The 20,400-nt window shown below is 40.5% G+C and overlaps 4 gene segments (V, D, J or C); 2 read left to right on the top strand and 2 right to left on the bottom strand.

The window, feature by feature from the left end:
• The first annotated feature begins 165 nt into the window (after positions 1-165).
• LOC120733298 lies at positions 166-1,477 on the top strand. The segment is given in 2 exon segments: positions 166-202; positions 1,100-1,477. A coding segment is annotated over 1 exon segment (255 nt).
• A 1,206-nt stretch (positions 1,478-2,683) lies between these two features.
• Positions 2,684-3,162, bottom strand: LOC120733295 (the record flags this gene model as incomplete). The annotated part of the segment is given in 2 exon segments: positions 2,684-3,003; positions 3,111-3,162. Coding segments are annotated over 2 exon segments (372 nt in total), but the record flags the coding sequence as incomplete, so codon positions are not given.
• A 1,896-nt stretch (positions 3,163-5,058) lies between these two features.
• LOC120733304 lies at positions 5,059-6,388 on the top strand. The segment is given in 3 exon segments: positions 5,059-5,076; positions 5,165-5,216; positions 5,903-6,388. Coding segments are annotated over 3 exon segments (396 nt in total).
• Positions 6,389-15,559: 9,171 nt separating this feature from the next.
• Positions 15,560-16,730, bottom strand: LOC120733297. The segment is given in 2 exon segments: positions 15,560-16,233; positions 16,427-16,730. Coding segments are annotated over 2 exon segments (360 nt in total).
• Positions 16,731-20,400: the final 3,670 nt, after the last annotated feature.

Genomic DNA, 20,400 nt, shown 5'->3' with positions numbered 1-20,400 from the left:
GTTCAGTGTGCAAGAAAACAAAAATCATTAAAATAGTTTTTAGATCAATTTTCATGAAGACACAAAGTTAGCTTCAGAATAAATGTTAAAATCAATATTAACAAATAATATAAAACATCAGAGTTGACTTGAGGATTATTGAGATATATATATGTGGTGGTGTGGTGGACGTTTGGTGGAGGAACCAGACTGGATGTTGGAAGTAAGATTATAATGTTTTTAAAGAAACTACATCGAGGTTTAAATGTTAGCTTTATAACAATGAAGTATTCATGTAGAGGTAATATTATAACCATTATACACTGGAGGCTGACTCCATCAGCTTTAATCAGATTTTATGTCGACATTTCTGACATAAAGACGATGCATTGTGTAAATAATATAAACTGTCATCAGCCTGTGATTATTTTCTAGTTTGAAATCACAGTCACTGTTTCTAAGATGAATTAAATGTAACTGTCCTCAAGTTAAACAGAGTGAAGATAAAGATTTCTGGTCTTTTACTTAGTCAGTAAAAATGTAGAATTTGCTTAGAAATCATAAAAGCACTACAATAAATGACTGAAACTCACATGAGGTAAGTAGAAAACTTGTGTATTATACAGAACGGAGGTTTTTGAAGCTTAACATCTTGTATAATTGTTGGCATATCTGCTTATTTTATTTCCAGAAGTTAAAGATGGGCATTTGACAGTGTGCAGCACGTCTGGTGTTTCTGTTGTAGCAGATATCATTTCAAATGTCATTAAAATCATGTAAGCAGTAAAAGAAATTAATCCACATCATTCAAGTAGTGCTATTAAGTTTCTTATCTCCAACAAGTGATGTGTTATAGATAACTGATGACTTTGAAGCTAAAATAGTTTTTGTAAATGTTTCCACATCTGCTTCTTTTATTTCCAGTGTAGTTTGAACATATTTCAGCTCAAACTGTGTGATGATTCTCTCTGTGCTGATATGCATGAGAGGTTTCTTAAAGGGAAGTGAAACAATGTGTGAGTGAATGACTGGTGGAGCAGAAAAAACACCTGACAGAAACTTCTTAACGGAGAAATTCAAATTGTGGTTCCTGTCCTCTAAGCTGATTGGTGTTTCCTAGGTGATACCCGCCCCGCCCTGAAGGTGCTGGGTCCCTCCAGTGAGGAGCTGAAACAGGGGAAGGCCACGCTCATGTGTGTGGCCAACAAGGGCTTCCCCTCAGACTGGAGTCTGTCCTGGAAGGTGGATGGCAGTGGCAGCATCAGCTGGGAGGAGAGCAGGAGCCCCGTGGTGCAGGAGAACGACGGCCTCTACAGCTGGAGCAGCACCCTGAGGCTCCCTGCAGACCACTGGATGAAGGTGGGCTCTGTGACCTGTGAGGCCACCCAGGGCTCCCAGACTCTGGTCTCAGAGCCACTGATGAGAGACCAGTGTCCCCAGTCCTGAACTATATGTGACTTTTATGCTGGTCTTACTTTCACACTGCATTCTGTAGCTTTTTTTTTTCCAATTTCTTCTCTCATTTTTCATTGCTTTGTTTAAAGTTTAAAGTTTGTTTAAAGTTTTAAAGAATAAAAAAAATCTACATTAAATAAGAATTGAGTGTTTGTCTTACTTTTGTGGTGATGTCAATATTAAACTCTAAATAATGATTTCCAGGATTCTTATTGGAAACCAGTGTGCTATCTGTAGAAAGTCAATATGAGTCAGTAGAATTAAGTCACTTTGAATACATGAAGTTAAGCGAAGTTTATGTTAAAGAATAAGTGCGAAGGGGAATTGATAAGAACTTAAAGATTATGATTTTATTACTGAGAATATTGAGCGACACCGCCGTTATTCATGCAAAGTCATTGCATGCTGTTTAATGAATGTTTCAGCATGTTGTAGCTTGTTATATAAAGCAATTTGAGTTCTCAGGTGGAGTAGAAAAGCACAATATAAGAATGAGTCAAATGATCAGTGTTGAGGTATCTTAAAGTATTCTATTATGCAGAGTACTTTTTTAAAGTAATGCAGTACATTATTTTGGTGTTTTTCTGTAAAATCACCTGAAACACACCATCTCATAACTATCATTTAACAATAAGAACTTATAGGCTACAGTCCCTCACGCCAATATAAATCCCTATCCTAATGAGGCCACACATACACTGGCTTGCAAAAGTATTCGGCCCCCTTGAACTTTCCCACATTTTGTCACATTACAGCCACAAACATGGATCAATTTTATTGGAATTGCAAGACAAAGTTATCAGACTAGTATTGAACAGCAAAAAAGAAAAAAATCTACAAACCTGAGAAAACTGGACTTAAAGTTTCTATTTGAAGTATTTTTATAAGTTATGCAGACAATTGTGACTCACTGATTTTGGTGATTTACTTGTGTTTTTTTCTCTTTCTTTAAGAAATGTTTTCATAATGAGCAATATTCAGGAATTGGTTCACATGTATTTGAGCTGCTATGAATCAGAGGTCAAAGGTCAAAATTTGATTGACTGAGATACAGATAGATTTCAAACTTCTTTTTTGTTTAACAACAATAACATTTTCACTCTATCACTCTGTGTGTGTGTGTGTGTGTGTGTGTGTCCTCAGTGAACTGTATCAGTCTCTGCAGTATCTTCCAGCTGCAGCAGTCACTTCAGTTTCTGTTCAGTCTGACTGAGGGAGGTTTTTGTACGACTGTTTTTCACTGTGTGAACACCCACTGACTGTTAGGATAGTGGAGACTCTGACAGTAATAAACTGCTGCATCTTCAGCCTGGACTCCACTGATGGTCAGAGTGAAGTCAGAGTTTGATCCACTGCCTGTAAAACGAGCTGGAATCCCTGATTGTCGAGTGCTAGTGTAGTAAATAAGACGTTTGGGAGTTTCTCCATCTTTCTGTTGGTACCAGGCTAAACAGTGATTGTTGCTATAAACATGAACATCCTGACTGGTCCTACACTTGATGTTCACAGATCCTCCCACAGCAGAGCTCACTGCTCCAGGCTGAGTCACTGTGATCTGTCCTCTGGACTCTGAGGACACAGAGACAAAAACATAAAGCAGCTTCATGGTTTTGTGGGCTTCATTTCAGAGGGACAGATGTTGATAGAGGAGAGGAGTTTGATTCTCTGGACTTTACCTGTGAAGCAGCAGCAGAGGAGAGTCCAGATGAGGACGCAGATCAAAGTCATGTTTTTGATGAGGAGGATTTCTGTGGCTTCTGTTGTGATGAAGGACAGCTGTCAGTCATCCAGTGTTCAACTCTCAGGACTATAAACTCTCCCAGAGCACTGGAGCATGGTGCTGCTGATGCAAAGTGCCTCTCTATGGAAATCATGGAAATGCCCTTGTCCATTATAAAAGGTTTACTCTGTGTTCAAGAATCAGTTATTTGCTATTTCTGTCTGCTGTAATTACATCTTTTTTTCCTCTTTCTCTTTTTAATTAATCCATTGAGTTATTCATAAAATCAGCAATTTGTGTTTTGTTGATTATTTTTAAAAGCATTTTTTTAAAGTTTTACATTGTGCATCTTATGCTGAGCAAGCTTTGGTTGTGAGGATTGGGCAGGCTATTCTGTGACGTACTTAAAATCTGGTAATACAGATGGTAAATATTTGCACAAAGAAAAGTCATCATTTCTTCATCGTGCTCTGTACTACACTATAAAGATTACAGCATAAAAACATAAGCAGCACATCGTCAGAACTTATACTGAATCTTTGCACCAGACCATGTGTGTTACTCATGACCATTGATCAGTGGCTGTTGATTAATGGTCATGAGAATTTGCATATTAATGATCAAGGAACTGACCTCCCAGCCCATTGTTCCTTCAGTGGGCTGGTTTCAGTCATCATGCAAATGTCCTGTTTCTAAGGTTGGAGAAACCTGCAGTCAGCTGAGACTGAAGAAGTCACCTGGATGAGTGACGAAACGTTTCTCCCCCTGAAAACATTACGTCCAACACTACTTTGTGGGTTTTACTTACCTGGATGATTGAGCGTGCATCCAGACACCATGTGTGTTAGTGCCTAATTATGAATAATATTACTCAGATATTGATCAGTGACAAACAACAAAAGGCTACAGTTTCAAATATTTTAGACTCTCTGACTGGTGAGAGTAAAATGCTGAACATTTGTCTCAATGCTAGATAGAAAGCACTCAGGCATAGAATCTAGTGTTTATATGAATGTCTGTGAATGAGGCATGTTTTATGAAGAGCTTTGTCTATGTTTATATGTCTGCTTGGGTCTTAGACTCCATCTCACCGCCCCCCCACACACACCCGCCTGGGGCTCTCCCCAGCTTGTTTCTAGGAGGGAGGCGGCTGTGCCTCCAGTGGTCCTGCTTGGGCTCTTGTGCTCTGGGGGGAATCTAGATGTCTGGGTCCTGGATGTCCTCCATGCTTGCTCCATGTCCTGGGGGGCAGTGCTATGGCTCCCCACAATTACTATTAGATAGTTACATGGAGAAACCTTTTGGAAACAAGCGCACTCACGCACACAGGTGTGCACAGACACTCACTATCTTCCTTGGATGCTGCCTCTAAGCATATCATCTGCTGTCGGTCTTTTGTGCTGCTCAGTAGCATTCAGTCTTTATTATTTACTCTTACTTATGCTTATCTAGGTTGTTGCTGTGGTCTCCCTACTGTGTTGTTCTCTTTTTGCTTGTTTTCTTCTTTTTCTTCCAGCAGGTGATCTCATGGGTTTTCATTGTCTTTTCTCACTGTCCCTCTTCCCCTCTGTTTTCTTTCCCTCTCCTTTTCTTAAACTTCTCTTATCTGTCTTTGTCTTTACGATCCCCCGGTTATATCTGTTCCAATTGTAATCATTTAAAAAAATAAAAAAAATAAAAATAATGAAGATCAATCAAGTGGACCAGTGTGGCAAAGCCATAATGATACACTTGAGAAAATAAATCTGTTGAGAATTTTTCTTGGCCTTCAGACAATAATTCTGATAGCTTCAGTGCCGAACGGGACAGGACAAAAACATGTGATCGTCCAAAAGCTCATGGATTGAACTGTATTTAAACTAACATTGTATGATGGTATTTGAAGAAGTCGTATCAGCTGAGTCATGGCTGCTGTGCAAACAGTGAATGATTTAGTTGAGTTTGTTTGTTCCAGAGTCAGAGAGCCGTGTCTCTCTACAGTCAGAGGTTTTTGTACGGCGCCTCAATGAGTTTGTATCACTGTGGTACACGTTCGGTGGAGGAACCAGACTGGATGTTGGACGTAAGTTTATTCTGGTTTACTATCAAATATTGTCTTTTTATTAAAGTGCATTTAACAATTTCTCTTCTGATTTTAAGAGAAAAGCACGTAGCTTTACAATAAGTTTGATGCTGGAATTTTTTATCATCCTCTTGTGTCGTGGAGGATAATTCAGATCTGCTCTGTCAAAATATTATGTCTACATTTCAGTCAAATTAAACTGAAAAAAAAAATCTAACAATAATATAAAGAAGAAGAACTTTCAAGTATTGTTTGAAATTACTTTGAGTTTATGTGAATTTTAAAAATTGTTTTAGATATACATGAAGAGCATTTCGTTTCGCTGAATTAATTAATTTATTCTATTTATTTGTTTCCAGTTAATATTAATGTAAGTCATGTACAATATTGATGATTTTAAACTTGTTTTGTAAATGTTTCCACATCTGCTTCTTTTATTTCCAGTGTAGTTTGAACATATTTCAGCTCAAACTGTGTGATGATTCTCTCTGTGCTGATATGCATGAGAGGTTTCTTAAAGGGAAGTGAAACAATGTGTGAGTGAATGACTGGTGGAGCAGAAAAAAACACCTGACAGAAACTTCTTAACGGAGAAAATCAGCTCTTACAGTAAAGGTGTCCCACTGTCTGTGGTTTGATTGACAGCTGTGTGCTCCCTGTGCTCTAAGCTGATTGGTGTCTCCTAGGTGATGCCCGTCCCGTCCTGACAGTGTTGCCCCCCTCCAGTGAGGAGCTACAGCAGGGGACTGCAACAATCACATGTCTGGCCAACAAGGGCTTCCCCTCAGACTGGAGTCTGTCCTGGAAGGTGGATGGCAGTGGCAGCATCAGCTGGGAGGAGAGCAGGAGCCCCGTGGTGCTGCAGAACGACGGCCTCTACAGCTGGAGCAGCACCCTGAGGCTCCCTGCAGACCGCTGGATGAAGGTGGGCTCTGTGACCTGTGAGGCCACCCAGGGCTGCCAGGCTCTGGTCTCAGAGCCACTGATGAGAGACCAGTGTTCCCAGTCCTGACCTGACTCAACCTGATACTGGTTTAATGCTCTCATTCTCAACTCTGTAACTGTCTCTCCATCTTTCTTTTTTAAGAACAAATAAAGACTAAAACTGTTATTTTCTTTCTCATAATGACAACATTCATGTTTTAGGTAATAAAGATGTTTTGCAAAGTGAATTTTGGTTGAATCAGACATTTAATTTTATTCAAATCTACAAACCTGCACTTGATGAATATATTTTTCATTTAGAAGAATTTAGAGTAACTCTGCACTCCAACATGATGTCTTTATTTTACACTGGTAAAATAAAACACAGGCTGAAAGAACCATTAAGGAGATCTGCATTTTGGCAAAAAGGAGTTTTAAAGTTGTACAGGTTATTTTTATGTTTATGTAAATGTGTGTGGTAGGTTGTTGTTGGTGTTGCTCACCTGTACCAGACAGACTGGTTCATGAAGCAATGCTGGGACCTGGTTACCACGGAAACAGCCTCACCAGACTACAAAGCAAGTCTAAAGAAGAAAGAGTCTTTAGTGTCTCTAATGAGCTGTTTGTTCTGAGGAGAACTCACAGACAGGAGAGTCAACGAATGCAAGGAGTGATTAGAAAGAATCTGAAGAACAAAGTTTTAATTTCATTGACGAACACGGAGAAGATTAAATGAATGATGACATGAACAAAATATGAAAAAACACCTTCAGTTCAATAACAGCTTTTTCACTCATGTTCATGTTTGATGATATGTTTACAGTAACATTCACAGGTGTGTTGTTTTTATTTTGAGCCTCACTGATCAGGAACATTTTCAGATTTTTGGATTCAGATTATTTTATCTTGATATAGATTCAGTGTTTGCTCTAAGGTCAAAGGTCATGAACAAGACTTATCCTGGTATCTGTTAATGGCCCACGTTTGTTCTTTAGTTAAATATATATTTGAAAGTTGAACACAACATACATGCGATGTAGGACACAAATTTGTGATGAATCACTTCATTTTGTGTGTGTGTGTGTGTGTGTGTGTGTGTGTGTGTGTGTGTGTGTGTGTGTGTGTCCTCAGTGAACTGTATCAGTCTCTGCAGTATCTTCCAGCTGCAGCAGTCACTTCAGTTTCTGTTCAGTCTGACTGAGGGAGGTTTTTGTACGACTGTTTTTCACTGTGTGAACACATCCTGACTGTTCAGCCAGTGACCACTCTGACAGTAATAAACTGCTGCATCTTCAGCCTGGACTCCACTGATGGTCAGAGTGAAGTCAGAGTTTGATCCACTGCCTGTAAAACGAGCTGGAATCCCTGATTGTCGAGTGCTAGCATAGTAAATGAGACGTTTAGGAACTCCTCCATCTTTTTGTTGGTACCAGGCTAAACAGTGATAGTTGCTATAAACATGAACATTCTGACTGGTCCTACACTTGATGTTCACAGATCCTCCCACAGCAGAGCTCACTGCTCCAGGCTGAGTCACTGTGATCTGTCCTCTGGACTCTGAGGACACAGAGACAAAAACATAAAGCAGCTTCATGGTTTTGTGGGCTTCATTTCAGAGGGACAGATGTTGATAGAGGAGAGGAGTTTGATTCTCTGGACTTTACCTGTGAAGCAGCAGCAGAGGAGAGTCCAGATGAGGACGCAGATCAAAGTCATGTTTTTGATGAGGAGGATTTCTGTGGCTTCTGTTGTGATGAAGGACAGCTGTCAGTCATCCAGTGTTCAACTCTCAGGACTATAAACTCTCCCAGAGCACTGGAGCATGGTGCTGCTGATGCAAAGTGCCTCTCTATGGAAATCATCTGACTCCAGCAGGACTGCATAATTAGTCTTTGCAATGTGAATTCACAGGTTTTCAACATGTTTTGAGATGTAATTGGGTTGGTATATTATTCTATTTATTACTTTATTCAGGACCTTTAAGCCTTCTCCTGATACACAATCTGGTAATGTGGATTAAAAGCAGAATTAAACATTCATTCAGCTACTGCTACAAAAGTGATCAATGACACCATTGAGGCAATGAACCAGAGGTGGGACCAAGTCATTGTTTTGCAAGTCTCAAGTAAGTCTCAAGTCTTTATCCTCAAGTCTCAAGTCAAGTCTCAAGTAATGTCAGGCAAGTCCGAGTCAAGTCACAAGTCTGAAACTTTGAATTTCAAGTCCTTTCGAGTCTTTAAAAAAAAAAAAACGAAAAAAAGCATGTTGCAGTTATATGCTAAATGTAAATATTAGACCATGTAATTTTAAAATCTGTGTTTTTCTCAACACATGACAAAATAGTGAACTTAGAAAATATACACAAATTGTGAAATTGCACCTCTTTAAAATGCAGCTCAATTAAACCTAGCTCCAAGAATAATTTTCACTGACAGTTCTGAGATAAGCTGCATGTTATTCTTGGATGCGGTTGTAGGACTGGCTTTAAAATCGCATGACAAAAATATCATACATATTAAAAAAAACTGCATCACCAACGTAGCCTGGAAAACATTTGCTAGTTAGATGAAGTCAGCTATCTCATCGTAGCATATTTATATGCATATTTATAATCATACGGTTCTTGGAGTGAGTGCATACACTCATGAAGTTTAGTAACTTCAGGTCACTGCAACAAGCCCAGGTACAGTTTACCGACGGATGGGTGCAGGACCTTGAAATGCACCGTGTAGAACGAAAGACCATCGTACGTATCATAAGTTTACCAGTCTCACAAATCGTCTTCATAAATACACATCCGTTAACCGTTTATTAATAGGACCTTTGAGCTCAAGGGTAATTAATTAGTAGTGGAAATAATTTCTGGTCCGCGTTACAGAAATGTAGCAGTGACAATAATATTGTATGCTGTAATCGCACTGGGCAATTAGTGATACAAAACAACTGTTTTATCCTGTGAATAAAAGTATATGTTTTTGTCAATGTACCATAATAACAGAAGCGAAACGCAATATTGTGTCAGGACAATTCACTATTTATGCACAATAAACAAAGGAGCATAGCGCGACAATTTCTGCCAGACTTGCTTGTAACCTATATCACCAATTATGTTATGAAAATGACGTATTAACTACTAAAAAACACTGACCTTCGTGTAAATGCTTGGAGCAGACTAACCTGTGAGCTGGAGTGTTCTGGGACGTTATATTTGGTCTTTGAATGGCTGCAATCCAGGCCACCCGTCGCCTCTTTGTTACTTCGGAAACATGGCTGAACAATTTCTCTTCAACGACGTAATCCGATAACAAACGATCTCTTTACCCGTCGGCTTCCCGTGGCTGTCATGCGACCGGCTATTGCAGTTAATAATACAACGGCTTCTTGACATTTTTGTGTTTCTTTTTATCGCTGTGTGACTGATTTCAATTGAAAGCCTGCGTGCGCTAGTACCGCTTGCCACGAGTTCCCAGAATCCTTTGCGGTTTACCCCTGAATGACGTCACATTTTCAATCTCTATATAATATGCATGTTAAATTTTATATTTGGGGTGAAATATCAAGTCTTTTCAAGTAAACCGGTTCAAGTCCAATTCAAGTCCCAAGTCATTGGTGTAAAAGTCCAAGTCAAGTCACAAGTCTTAGAACATTTTTTCAAGTCAAGTCTAAAGTCATAAAATTAATGACTCGAGTCTGACTCGAGTTCAAGTCATGTGACTCGAGTCCAAGTCATGTGACTCGAGTCCACACCTCTGCAATGAACCTTTTGGTGTGACTTTTTTCCTAGACTGACTCCAACACAGACTTGGACCAGGCTCATAATGCTGTTTAATAATGGATCAATCAAATTAACATACCACTGAATAAAGGTCTCAAAGTCAGTTTTCTAAATTCTGGAATGTATTTGAACAGACTGTCACAAGGATACGTCTTTGTTTTTTAAAGCCATTTCATGGACAGATAAGACCTGTTAATTAAACAGATGATTGATTGATTTTAAGTAAAATAATTGCATGTATTGTTAATTAATTACTATCCATATGAGGTCCAAAGAGATCATCACCACAGGAAATAACAAAATAAACATAAGAGCAAAAACTTTAGGACTGTCCGAATAAACCACCTGGTTCATTCGTAAAAGGAATAAATGCATTGGACAGCACGATACTAAAAAGGCCTGAAAAACCACAGAAGAAAACTAAAACTGATAATGACAGAATGCTTAGTTAAGAAAAAAAAACATTCCCTTGGAAAACTTGGATGCAGTTCTCCTTGGTCGCTCAGCACTCAGTGACGCTGACACTGCTTTGCACCTAACAGCTTAAAGGCCAGGGTCCTCAGTTCCCCCTTGGGACCTGGACCTTGTCCTTGGCGCCCTCCATTTGAGCCCCTGGAAAGTGCTGAGTTGAAGTGGCTATCGCTTAAGACTGCCTTCTTTCTGGCCCTAACTTCCACCAGATGAATTAGTGAGCTGGAGGCACTGTCGGTCCACAGTGACTGTTGTAGGTGGCTGCCAGATGGGAAGGGGGTGGTCCTCCGGCCCAACCCTGCCTTCTTGAAGAAAGCCCTCTCGGACTTCCACCTCTCTCATTCAGTTGAGCTGCACTCAGCTCCCACTGAAGGTTTGGACTAAGAGGCTGCTGGCTCTGTGGCCCGTCCGAGCTGCGGCACTGTATGTTGCATGTACCCACTCGATTCGGACAACGGACCAGCTGTTAGTTTCATTCCATCCCGGGATTCTGGGAAGCCCCCAGTCCAAGTCATCAGCTGTGTCAGCCTGACTGTACTGAGAGTAATTAATAGTAATTAATACTGTTGGATTTGAAGGTAAAATCCACAGACTGAACTTGTGGCCTTCACGTTTCTACCCCTCTTATGATCGAAAATCATGTGGGTCATATGTGTGTGTGTTTATTTGGGTGACTCTGTCATGGTCCTGGGTCATGTGACCCAGTATTCTGAGTTTCTTGATGTTTTCTTATTCCTTTCAGTCTAGTTTCATTTCAGTTTATTGAGTTACATTCTGTCACGCCTGGGTTACACTTTTAATTCATGATTTTTCAAGCTCCCCATTTGTCTCATCCCTGTGTGAAGTTTTCTGTGTTAAGTCTTCGTGTGTTTATCTGTCATGTTTCATGTCCAAGTTTTCTTTGTTTGTCTCGTTCCAGTCATGTCTGGGTCTCGTTATGTTTCCCGTTTTATTTTGAAGGATCCTTGTGTTTTGTGTTTATTGTATTTAGCTTCACGTCCCCTGTCCTGTCATTATGTTAATTGTTGTCAGCTGTTTCCCCATGTGATTCCGCTTCCCCTGATCATTCCTTATGTGTACTTAATCCGTGTGTTTCTGCTCAGTCGGTGTCAGATCGTCTGTTAACCTCACCACAGTCTTCATAGGTTTACCTCATTGTTCCGCTGTGTGTCCTAGTTTACTCAGTGTTCATAGTTTTGTTGTAGTTCTTTCACTGAGTGTCACAGCCTTCTGTTAACACAGTGTTCATCGTCTCCTTAGTTTCCCTAGTTTTATGTTTTTTCTTCTGCAATAAAGGCTCGCTTTATTTTTGAAACTACGTTTTGTCTCCACCGTGTCTGCATCTGGGTCTACCTCATTCTTCACACCGGCGCACCCCGCCGTGACAGACTCTTCCCATCAGAGGATGGGCACTGTCTGTTCAGCCTCCTGCCCTCTGGAAAGAGATACAGAAGTCTCCGCTCCCGCACTACCAGGCTCACCAACAGCTTCATCCACCAGGCTGTGAGACTGCTGAACTCTCTTCCCTCCCGGCTCCCAGCCAGCAGAATCACCAGATTGGCAGAAGTATAGGAAGACAGATTGGACTCTACCCCCCCCCCCCCCCCCACGCACACTCTCCAACAAGGAAACACTCTCTGAATCAAGACCTGGAAACATTCCTGACTTGCATTGCAATTGCACACACCTGCTGCTATATATATATTTTTAGTATTCTTTTAGCACTATTTATATTATTATATTACTATTTATTACCTTATTGTTAGGGCTGTTTTTGTTGTGCATCTGCACCTTATTGTTGTCAATGTCTACGCATGGGACAGTGTGAAACGTAATTTCAATTCCTTTGTATGGCAAGTACATTTGAAGAAATTGACAAATAAAAAGTATTCTATTCTATTCTATGTATGTGTGGGTGTTTCTCTCTCGTCCCTCACAGGTGCCTGCTGAGTGGTTGGGTTCACTGATTCCTGTTCCCAAACTGGAAAACTGGATGGACAGAGAGCTCTTAACTACCAGATGACTGACAGCCACATCACCCCTCTCTCCTGGGCCTCCCCCACCGAACAAACAGATTAGGGATGTTTAGAAATCTTTTGTTTCAATATTTTGGCACAGCTCACTGCCAAAGTTAATAAATGGGTGTACTGCATTTACACTTGTTTTTGGTTTTGGCTTATTCTTGGGTGGAGTTGGAGTCGGGAGACAAATTCTTATTACGCCGAGGACGTAATACACTTTTACATAATTTAGTGAGCATCAAAACACAACACTTACTATTGAAAAAGTACAATCATTCAGCACTTACTGCACCTTACTGAGTGCTGGCATTTGAATCTTTCTCACTACTCTGTGTACAGAAATCTGTACATTACAGAAAGTGCAAGAATGCACATTTTTTGTTTTCGTCAGCCAAAAAGTTTACTGATCTTTGAGAAAATTATGTAACTTTAATAACTATATGTTATAACTAGGGCCCGAAAGTGCTTAAAATCTCAGAGAAGCGGTGTAGGTGAGGTAGAAAGTCATTAGGATTACATGTTACATATCACACATTGACTCACTTTGTCTTAGATAAGTGTGTGTGTGTGTGTGTGTGTGTGTGTGTGTGTGTGTGTGTGTGTGTGTGTGTGTGTGTGTGTGTGTGTGTGTGTGTGTGTGTGTGTCCTCAGTGAACTGTATCAGTCTCTGCAGTATCTTCCAGCTGCAGCAGTCACTTCAGTTTCTGTTCAGTCTGACTGAGGGAGGTTTTTGTACGACTGTTTTTCACTGTGTGAACACATTCTGACTGTTCAGCCAGTGATAACTCTGACAGTAATAAACTGCTGCATCTTCAGCCTGGACTCCACTGATGGTCAGAGTGAAGTCAGAGTTTGATCCACTGCCTGTAAAACGAGCTGGAATCCCTGATTCTCGAGTGCTAGCAAAGTGAATGAGACGTTTAGGAACTCCTCCATCTTTCTGTTGGTACCAGGCTAAAAGATGGTAGTTGTTCCAAACACCAACATTCTGACTGGTCGTACACTTGATGCTCACAGATGCTCCCACAGCAGAGGTCACTGCTCCAGGCTGAGTCACTGTGATCTGTCCTCTGGACTCTGAGGACACAGAGACAAAAACATAAAGCAGCTTCATGGTTTTGTGGGCTTCATTTCAGAGGGACAGATGTTGATAGAGGAGAGGAGTTTGATTCTCTGGACTTTACCTGTGAAGCAGCAGCAGAGGAGAGTCCAGATGAGGACGCAGATCAAAGTCATGTTTTTGATGAGGAGGATTTCTGTGGCTTCTGTTGTGATGAAGGACAGCTGTCAGTCATCCAGTGTTCAACTCTCAGGACTATAAACTCTCCCAGAGCACTGGAGCATGGTGCTGCTGATGCAAAGTGCCTCTATGGAAATCATCTGACTGACTCACACGGAGTTGGGTGGATCTGATGATGTTGTTTTCCAACATATTTGGAGTTTTAGTGGATCAAAATCTTGTCTCTGGCATTGATACACAGATAACAGATTAAAAAACTAACCCTAAGATGCAGTATAAGGATCTATTTTTTTAGCTGTGGGGAGCTTTATTTCTTCACTGGTTTAGGAGCTGTAGAAATAATAGATTGTTTATTAGGTATTGAGGTCATAGGGAATGCAGTTTATTAGTTTCGAAACTCTGGCTGATTTTGACCCACACCCAGTTTCACACCTTGGCTCAGGCGATTAGAGGATCATCAGGGGGTCCTTTTGTCCCTCTGTGGGGGGAAACTCCCACTAGGTTTATATCTGGGACTCTCCACCATTTGACCTTAGAACTGAAGAAGCTTCTCGGATGAGAGGTGAAACGTCTTCAAGTAACTTGAAGAAGTCCAGACGCTTTTCTTTGCAAGCTCCTTTGACCTTTTAATAAAGGGGATGTAGCTCCTCCCAAAAGGACAGACGGAAGCAAAAGGAGGAAGAAAACCATGAAACGTTCCAACAGGGCAGATTGTTAAACATCAGGTGTAGTAAAAAGGTTGAATGTGTTCTTATGTCCACATCTAATGTGAGTCGAGCTGTTTGGGTCACGTGGGTCACGATGAACCAGCTGCTCTTCATAATTTCTCATCCTGAAGCAGTTCTTTGTCCTGCATTTGATTCTGATCATCACATTAAAACTATATTAATAAAGAGATTCAGTGACATAATTAAAGTACATGGTATCATTTGCATGGAGAACTTTACCAAGAACAGGAGCAGAGAGAAAACAGTCTGTATCTCTTGTTGTGTCACGGACCCAGTTCCAGGGATTCGGGGTCCGTGAGCAGTCTGGACTACTATTGTAGTTATTATCATTATTATTGTGGTTATTGTTATTATGGTTGTGTCTGCTGTCCTGTTTTCCGTGTTGGTGTACTGTCAGGTGTTTATGGGTGTGTGCATGTGTGTGAGGGTGCGGTCGTGGCAGGCACTTCTAGGCCTGGTGGGTGTGGCCCTGCCAGCTGACTGGTCCCACCCAGGAATCCACACACACCTGGCGCCGATCAAGCCTCGTCAGAGGAGCTTCAAAACAGTGTGGCTGAGAGCTCCTCGACGCTGGATCGTTGAGTGACTTCCCGTCAGTCTTAAGTGTATTGTGCAAGGTTAGTGCAAGTCTACTGTTAGGTTTTGTACTCACGGCTGCCTTTGGTATACGTGTTTCCTCAGGAGGAATTGTGGCGACCAGGAGGCAGCACACGGAGAGTACACAGGGAACGGAGACAGAGCACGGAGCACGGGATAAAGGAGAAGACACGAAACGGGAGTTGGGATCGCACGGGGGGATTTATTGTTGTTCGGATTGTCACCACTGTAAATAAACACTGTTGCACTGTAGAGTCCTGCATTTTGGGTCCTCCTTTCCCCACATCCCCACGGTCTGCCAGCGAGACCTTGACATGTTGTCTTACAGTGAATTACTATGATCCCATTTTCATTGCTGACAGTAATGCTAACAATAATTTAAAATAGAACATAAATACTCTCAAATCAGCTGTGTTAATGGAAATATTTATAACTGTCAGTATGTACTGATAAATTTAATTCAAATGTAGTAATATATAATATAGAGCATGTACCTAAAACACTTCAGAGACACGTTGCCTGAATGTTTTGCTTTAAAGATGATTAAATGATAATCATAAATATTTGTGTTTCTGTAGAACTTAAAGCAGGATGAATTAGTCATTAGTCTTTTGACTTTGAGAAAATTGTTTCTAACTTTCATAATCCAAAGATCAAATATTTAAATGATTGCTTTCACTCGTTGAACGTATGGATATTCTCTGTTTTACAGATAATTAATTGTAGCAATAAAATAAAAATTTTGTACACAAAGAACTTTAAATTAAAATAATAAAAAATAATGAAAATGTTATAACTGATGATATTAACATTTATAAAAAAAAAATATTATAACAAAATATAAAAATATTTTATCAACATGAAATAATGTGTGTTTCTGAGCAGATGTCAGTTCAGATGATCTTTTTTCTCAGTTCCTCTCCAGCTGTGTGAGGTTTTTGTACGGCGTTGTATCACTGTGTGAACGGCCAGCTGCTACACTGCTGACAGTAATAAACTCCTGCATCTTCAGCCTGAACTCTGCTGATAGTCAGAGTGAAGTCAGTCCCAGATCCACTTCCACTGAAACGATCAGAAACTCCAGACTGACGGTTTGTAGCATAATAAATTAAGAGTTTGGGAGATTCTCCGTCCTTTTGAAGGTACCAGTGGAGGCAGCCGCTAACACTTGAACTGGCTTTACATCTGACAGAGACAGTCTGTCCTGGAACAACAGACTGAGCTGTAGGAGTCTGAGTCAGGACTTTTTCTCCTGATGAACCTGAAAACATGAAAAAGTGGAGAAAAGTTATTGAGATGATGAACATCCAAACATTAGAGGATCATTTCTCTAACATGGAGAACAGATGGAAGAAGGTCAGTGCTGCTGGTTTCAGAGTTTCTCCATCATAGCAGAACATCATTGTGGTGAACCTGGCTGCATGCTGAAGCTAAGTTTTCACAGAGAGTCTCACCCTGAACAAGGAGCCCCAGGGTGGCCAGCAGTAGAGTCAGTGACATCATCATTGTGCTGCTGGTGTGTGAGTGGCTCTGAAAGGCCTGGACAGCCACTGATCAACACTGGCCTCTTAACAGCTGTGAGCAGAGAGGCAGGACACATATGCAAACACACAGAGTCAGTCAGCTGCAGCTGTCCTGAGCTTACAAAGCTTCCCTCGACTGAATAATGAAAGAATTCATGACATCTAGTGGAGAGAAATAGTTTTGATTTCTTCTCCTGAGAAAAGCTGAAATTATTCAGAAACATAATGAACAACAGAACAGAAGACACAGTTCTAACATCAATGTATTTGTAACACTTAATATTGAAACAGTAAAAAGCATTAGTAAGATATTAGTAAGTGCTAAATCCAGCATTTATAAAACATTACTACATTACTATTATTACATAATGTGACCCACTGCAGAATTAAACTACCAACAGGCCGAGGTTACAGGAAGAACAACCTGTTTTCTAAATATCAAGATCATTTCTTTTAGTGTGAACAGACATTTAATAATTAACATAATTACAATATTAAAGAAATCTCTTATACCAGAATCAGAATTTACAAGTATTAAAGAAACAAATGAATCTGCTGTATTTTGTAACCTTTTGTGGATCCTCAGCCTTCAGTCACACAGGCCGAGTGTCCCCCCGTCAACCTCCAGTCACGAGGGGAAAATAAGTTTCCGTTGACCAGTTGGTGTTGCTGGAGTTTGTGGCTCCTACTGGTTGTAGTTAGAGACAACAAACTCTTGCTGCTGGCTCAAATCGGTTGCACTGACGGCGGTTTGGTTTCTAGCAGATCACTGCAGTCGCTGACTTGTCTGCAAACACTCGTTAATTCACCATGCAGGGGTAGTGAAACTTGTTAAAGTGCAACGCAAACAGGAAATAGAGAATGGATGACTGCAGCTGAGTAATCTACAAACACGTGCAGGTACTACAGGTTAGTAACATTTACTAAACTTCCCAGTTTTAACATTTTCTGTTAATTTCTTTATCACAGGCCTGACTCACAGTGTGCAGCCTGACAGTGTGAAAGAAGGACAGACTGACACTATGAACATGTGCAACATCCTGCGTGGACGTGGAAAAGACGTGAACCACCAGTTTCCATCCACTGGAGGATTTTGGGAATGATATTTGTTCTGCTGAAGGACAGAAATGAGGAAAAATTGATATTTCTGGATGTTCAGTGAGACATTATGAAACCAAACACGCCAAACTGTATCTGTAAAGTTGTTGGTGACTGTAAGTGTTTGTGGTTTTCATTTGTAGTTTGACTGAAGGTAATTTTCCTTGAAGCAAAGTAATTATTAAAAACAACTAAAACAAAGTAAATATTTGGTTTCATGCATTTTTCTGAATTCTGAAGAAAGTTTAAACTCAAAGGTAGAATTGTGTGAACTTGGAAGCCTAAAGAAAACATGACATGAGACTCATTCTGACGTCAACAGAGTGACAGGAATCCTTGTTGATGGGTGCTGCTTGGCTTGAAATGCTACTGATTTAGCATCAGTGTGTGAGCTAATGATAGTGAAGCTGTTTATGAAATGTGTGCCTGAGTTCTTCTGTGGCTGATCTAAATGAACAGAAGGTCCTCTTTGCAGAAGGCAGATGAGTTCACACTAATGCACTAAGTGACTTTATTCATCCTGAACTCTGCTCTGGTTGGCTGAAAGCTGCTAACATGCAGGCTAAAGGCCTCACTTTCAAATGTTTGTTGTCTGAACATGAAGATGAGAAAAAAATGAAAAACTCTGGTGTCATAAGAGCTGAATGTAAAACTGGATATATTTGACTTTAAACTGATTCGATTTCTGGTTTGAAATTATTTATTTTTCCATTTAAAGTTGGATTTATTTATTAAAAGGAAAACTGGAGAACCACGCTGACACTGAACTGACTGAGAGCAGTGTTTGTTTTCTTAAAAAGAATCACTTTAATAATCTTTAGAAATCGTTGAGCTTCAGGGTGACTGAGTGTTGAGATTTGTTTCTTTTATTTAAAGACAGTGTGTCTGTGATCCATTATGAAGCTGAGGTCAAAGTTCATGATCAAGCATCTTCTAACTTCTCAAAGATTCACAGCAACAACTGTGTTAGTTCGAGATTTCCTGAGTTTTGAGTGGGTAGAAAGAAGTTTCCACCATAATGATCATTTAATAGTGAACTTTAGATTTCTGAGTGATATGATGAAAAATTCAGTCCCTTCATGAAATTGTGTTTGTGCTCATTGAACTGTGTCAGTCTCTGCTGCAGCTGGAAGTTACTGCAGTTTCTGTTCAGTCTGACTGAGGGAGGTTTTTGTACGGCTGTTTTTCACTGTGTGAAGAGCTCCCAAGTGCTAGAAGGGAATTCTCCTTTACAGTAATAAACTGCTGCATCTTCAGCCTGGACTCCACTGATGGTCAGAGTGAAATCTTTGTTTGATCCACTGCCTGTAAAACGAGCTGGAATCCCTGAATATCGAGTGCTAGCAAAGTAAATGAGCAGTTTAGGAACTCCTCCATCTTTCTGTTGGTACCAGGCTAAAGAGTGGGAGTGGGAACTGCTGTAAAAATAAACATCCTGACTGGTCCTACAGTTGATGCTCACAGTTGCTCCCACAGCAGAGCTCACTGCTCCAGGCTGAGTCACTGGGACCTGAGGTTTAGACTCTGAGGACACAGAGACAAAAACATAAAGCAGCTTCATGGTTTTGTGGGCTTCATTTCAGAGGGACAGATGTTGATAGAGGAGAGGAGTTTGATTCTCTGGACTTTACCTGTGAAGCAGCAGCAGAGGAGAGTCCAGATGAGGACGCAGATCAAAGTCATGTTTTTGATGAGGAGGATTTCTGTGGCTTCTGTTGTGATGAAGGACAGCTGTCAGTCATCCAGTGTTCAACTCTCAGGACTATAAACTCTCCCAGAGCACTGGAGCATGGTGCTGCTGATGCAAAGTGCCTCTCTATGGAAATCACCTGACTGACTCACACAGGGACTTGGATCTATCAGCTCACATGTTATTGAATATAAGTATTTTTTGAAGAATGGTTTGGGGTTGAACTTAATTTAACCTGGACAGATTTGTGCCCAGTGAAATGAAAGTCCTTTGCACCATTTAATCACATTTCAATCGTCTGTCTGGACTAGTGATGTGCGAATCATGAACGAATCGTTCAATACTCGAGAATCACTTTACTGCCTCGTGAATCATGATTCACAACCCCAACTGACTCACTGACTCATCCCTGTTGCTGTTTGCAAACTAATTTCATTAGTAGAAATATATCTAGCTTATAATTAAAATTGTTGGAAAAAAACAACAGCCAGTTATGGTTTAGGGCCCGGATGGCTTAGGGATAGATGCTCCTCTTGAGTCTCTCTGGCCTTGCCCGGATGATGCAGAACCTTCTTCCAGATTGCAGAAGTTGGAACAGTTTGTTGCCAGGATGGGACGGGTCCTTCAGTATCTGTGCTGCTCTAGTCCGGCATCTCCTGGTGTAGGTGTCCTGAAGCGGGGGGAGAGCAATCCTGCAGCAGCGTTCTGCTGTACGGATCACTCTCTGGAGAGCTTTTTGGTTCTTAACACAGCTGTTCCCAAACCAGGATGTGATGTTCTGTGTGAGGATGCTCTCCATAGCTCTTTGACACATTTGAGGAAAATACTAATAAAATAAAATAAAAATAAATAAAATAAATGTTCCCTTTAGAAATCTTAAATTTTTTTTGCTCTATAAAAATAGTTGTTTTTCTTTTTCAGTCACTCATCTTAGCAGTAGGATTTACATGAAAAGAGAAACAAATTAAGTTTGAGTGAAAATGTACATTTTTTGCACTCTCTGGGCAACTGAGTCAGTGACTCAAAAAACCCGATTCATTTTGCTGAGTGACTCATTCAAGCTCGATTCAGTAAAAAGAATCAAACTTACCATCACTAGTCTGGACTCTTGGGGTAA

The sequence above is a fragment of the Simochromis diagramma genome, unplaced genomic scaffold (genome assembly GCF_900408965.1).
Source record: "Simochromis diagramma unplaced genomic scaffold, fSimDia1.1 OVJJ01000372.1, whole genome shotgun sequence".
Taxonomy (NCBI): Eukaryota; Metazoa; Chordata; class Actinopteri; order Cichliformes; family Cichlidae; genus Simochromis; species Simochromis diagramma.
The sequence above is the reverse complement of the archived record's forward strand: the minus strand, read 5'-3'. Positions and strand labels throughout refer to the sequence as shown.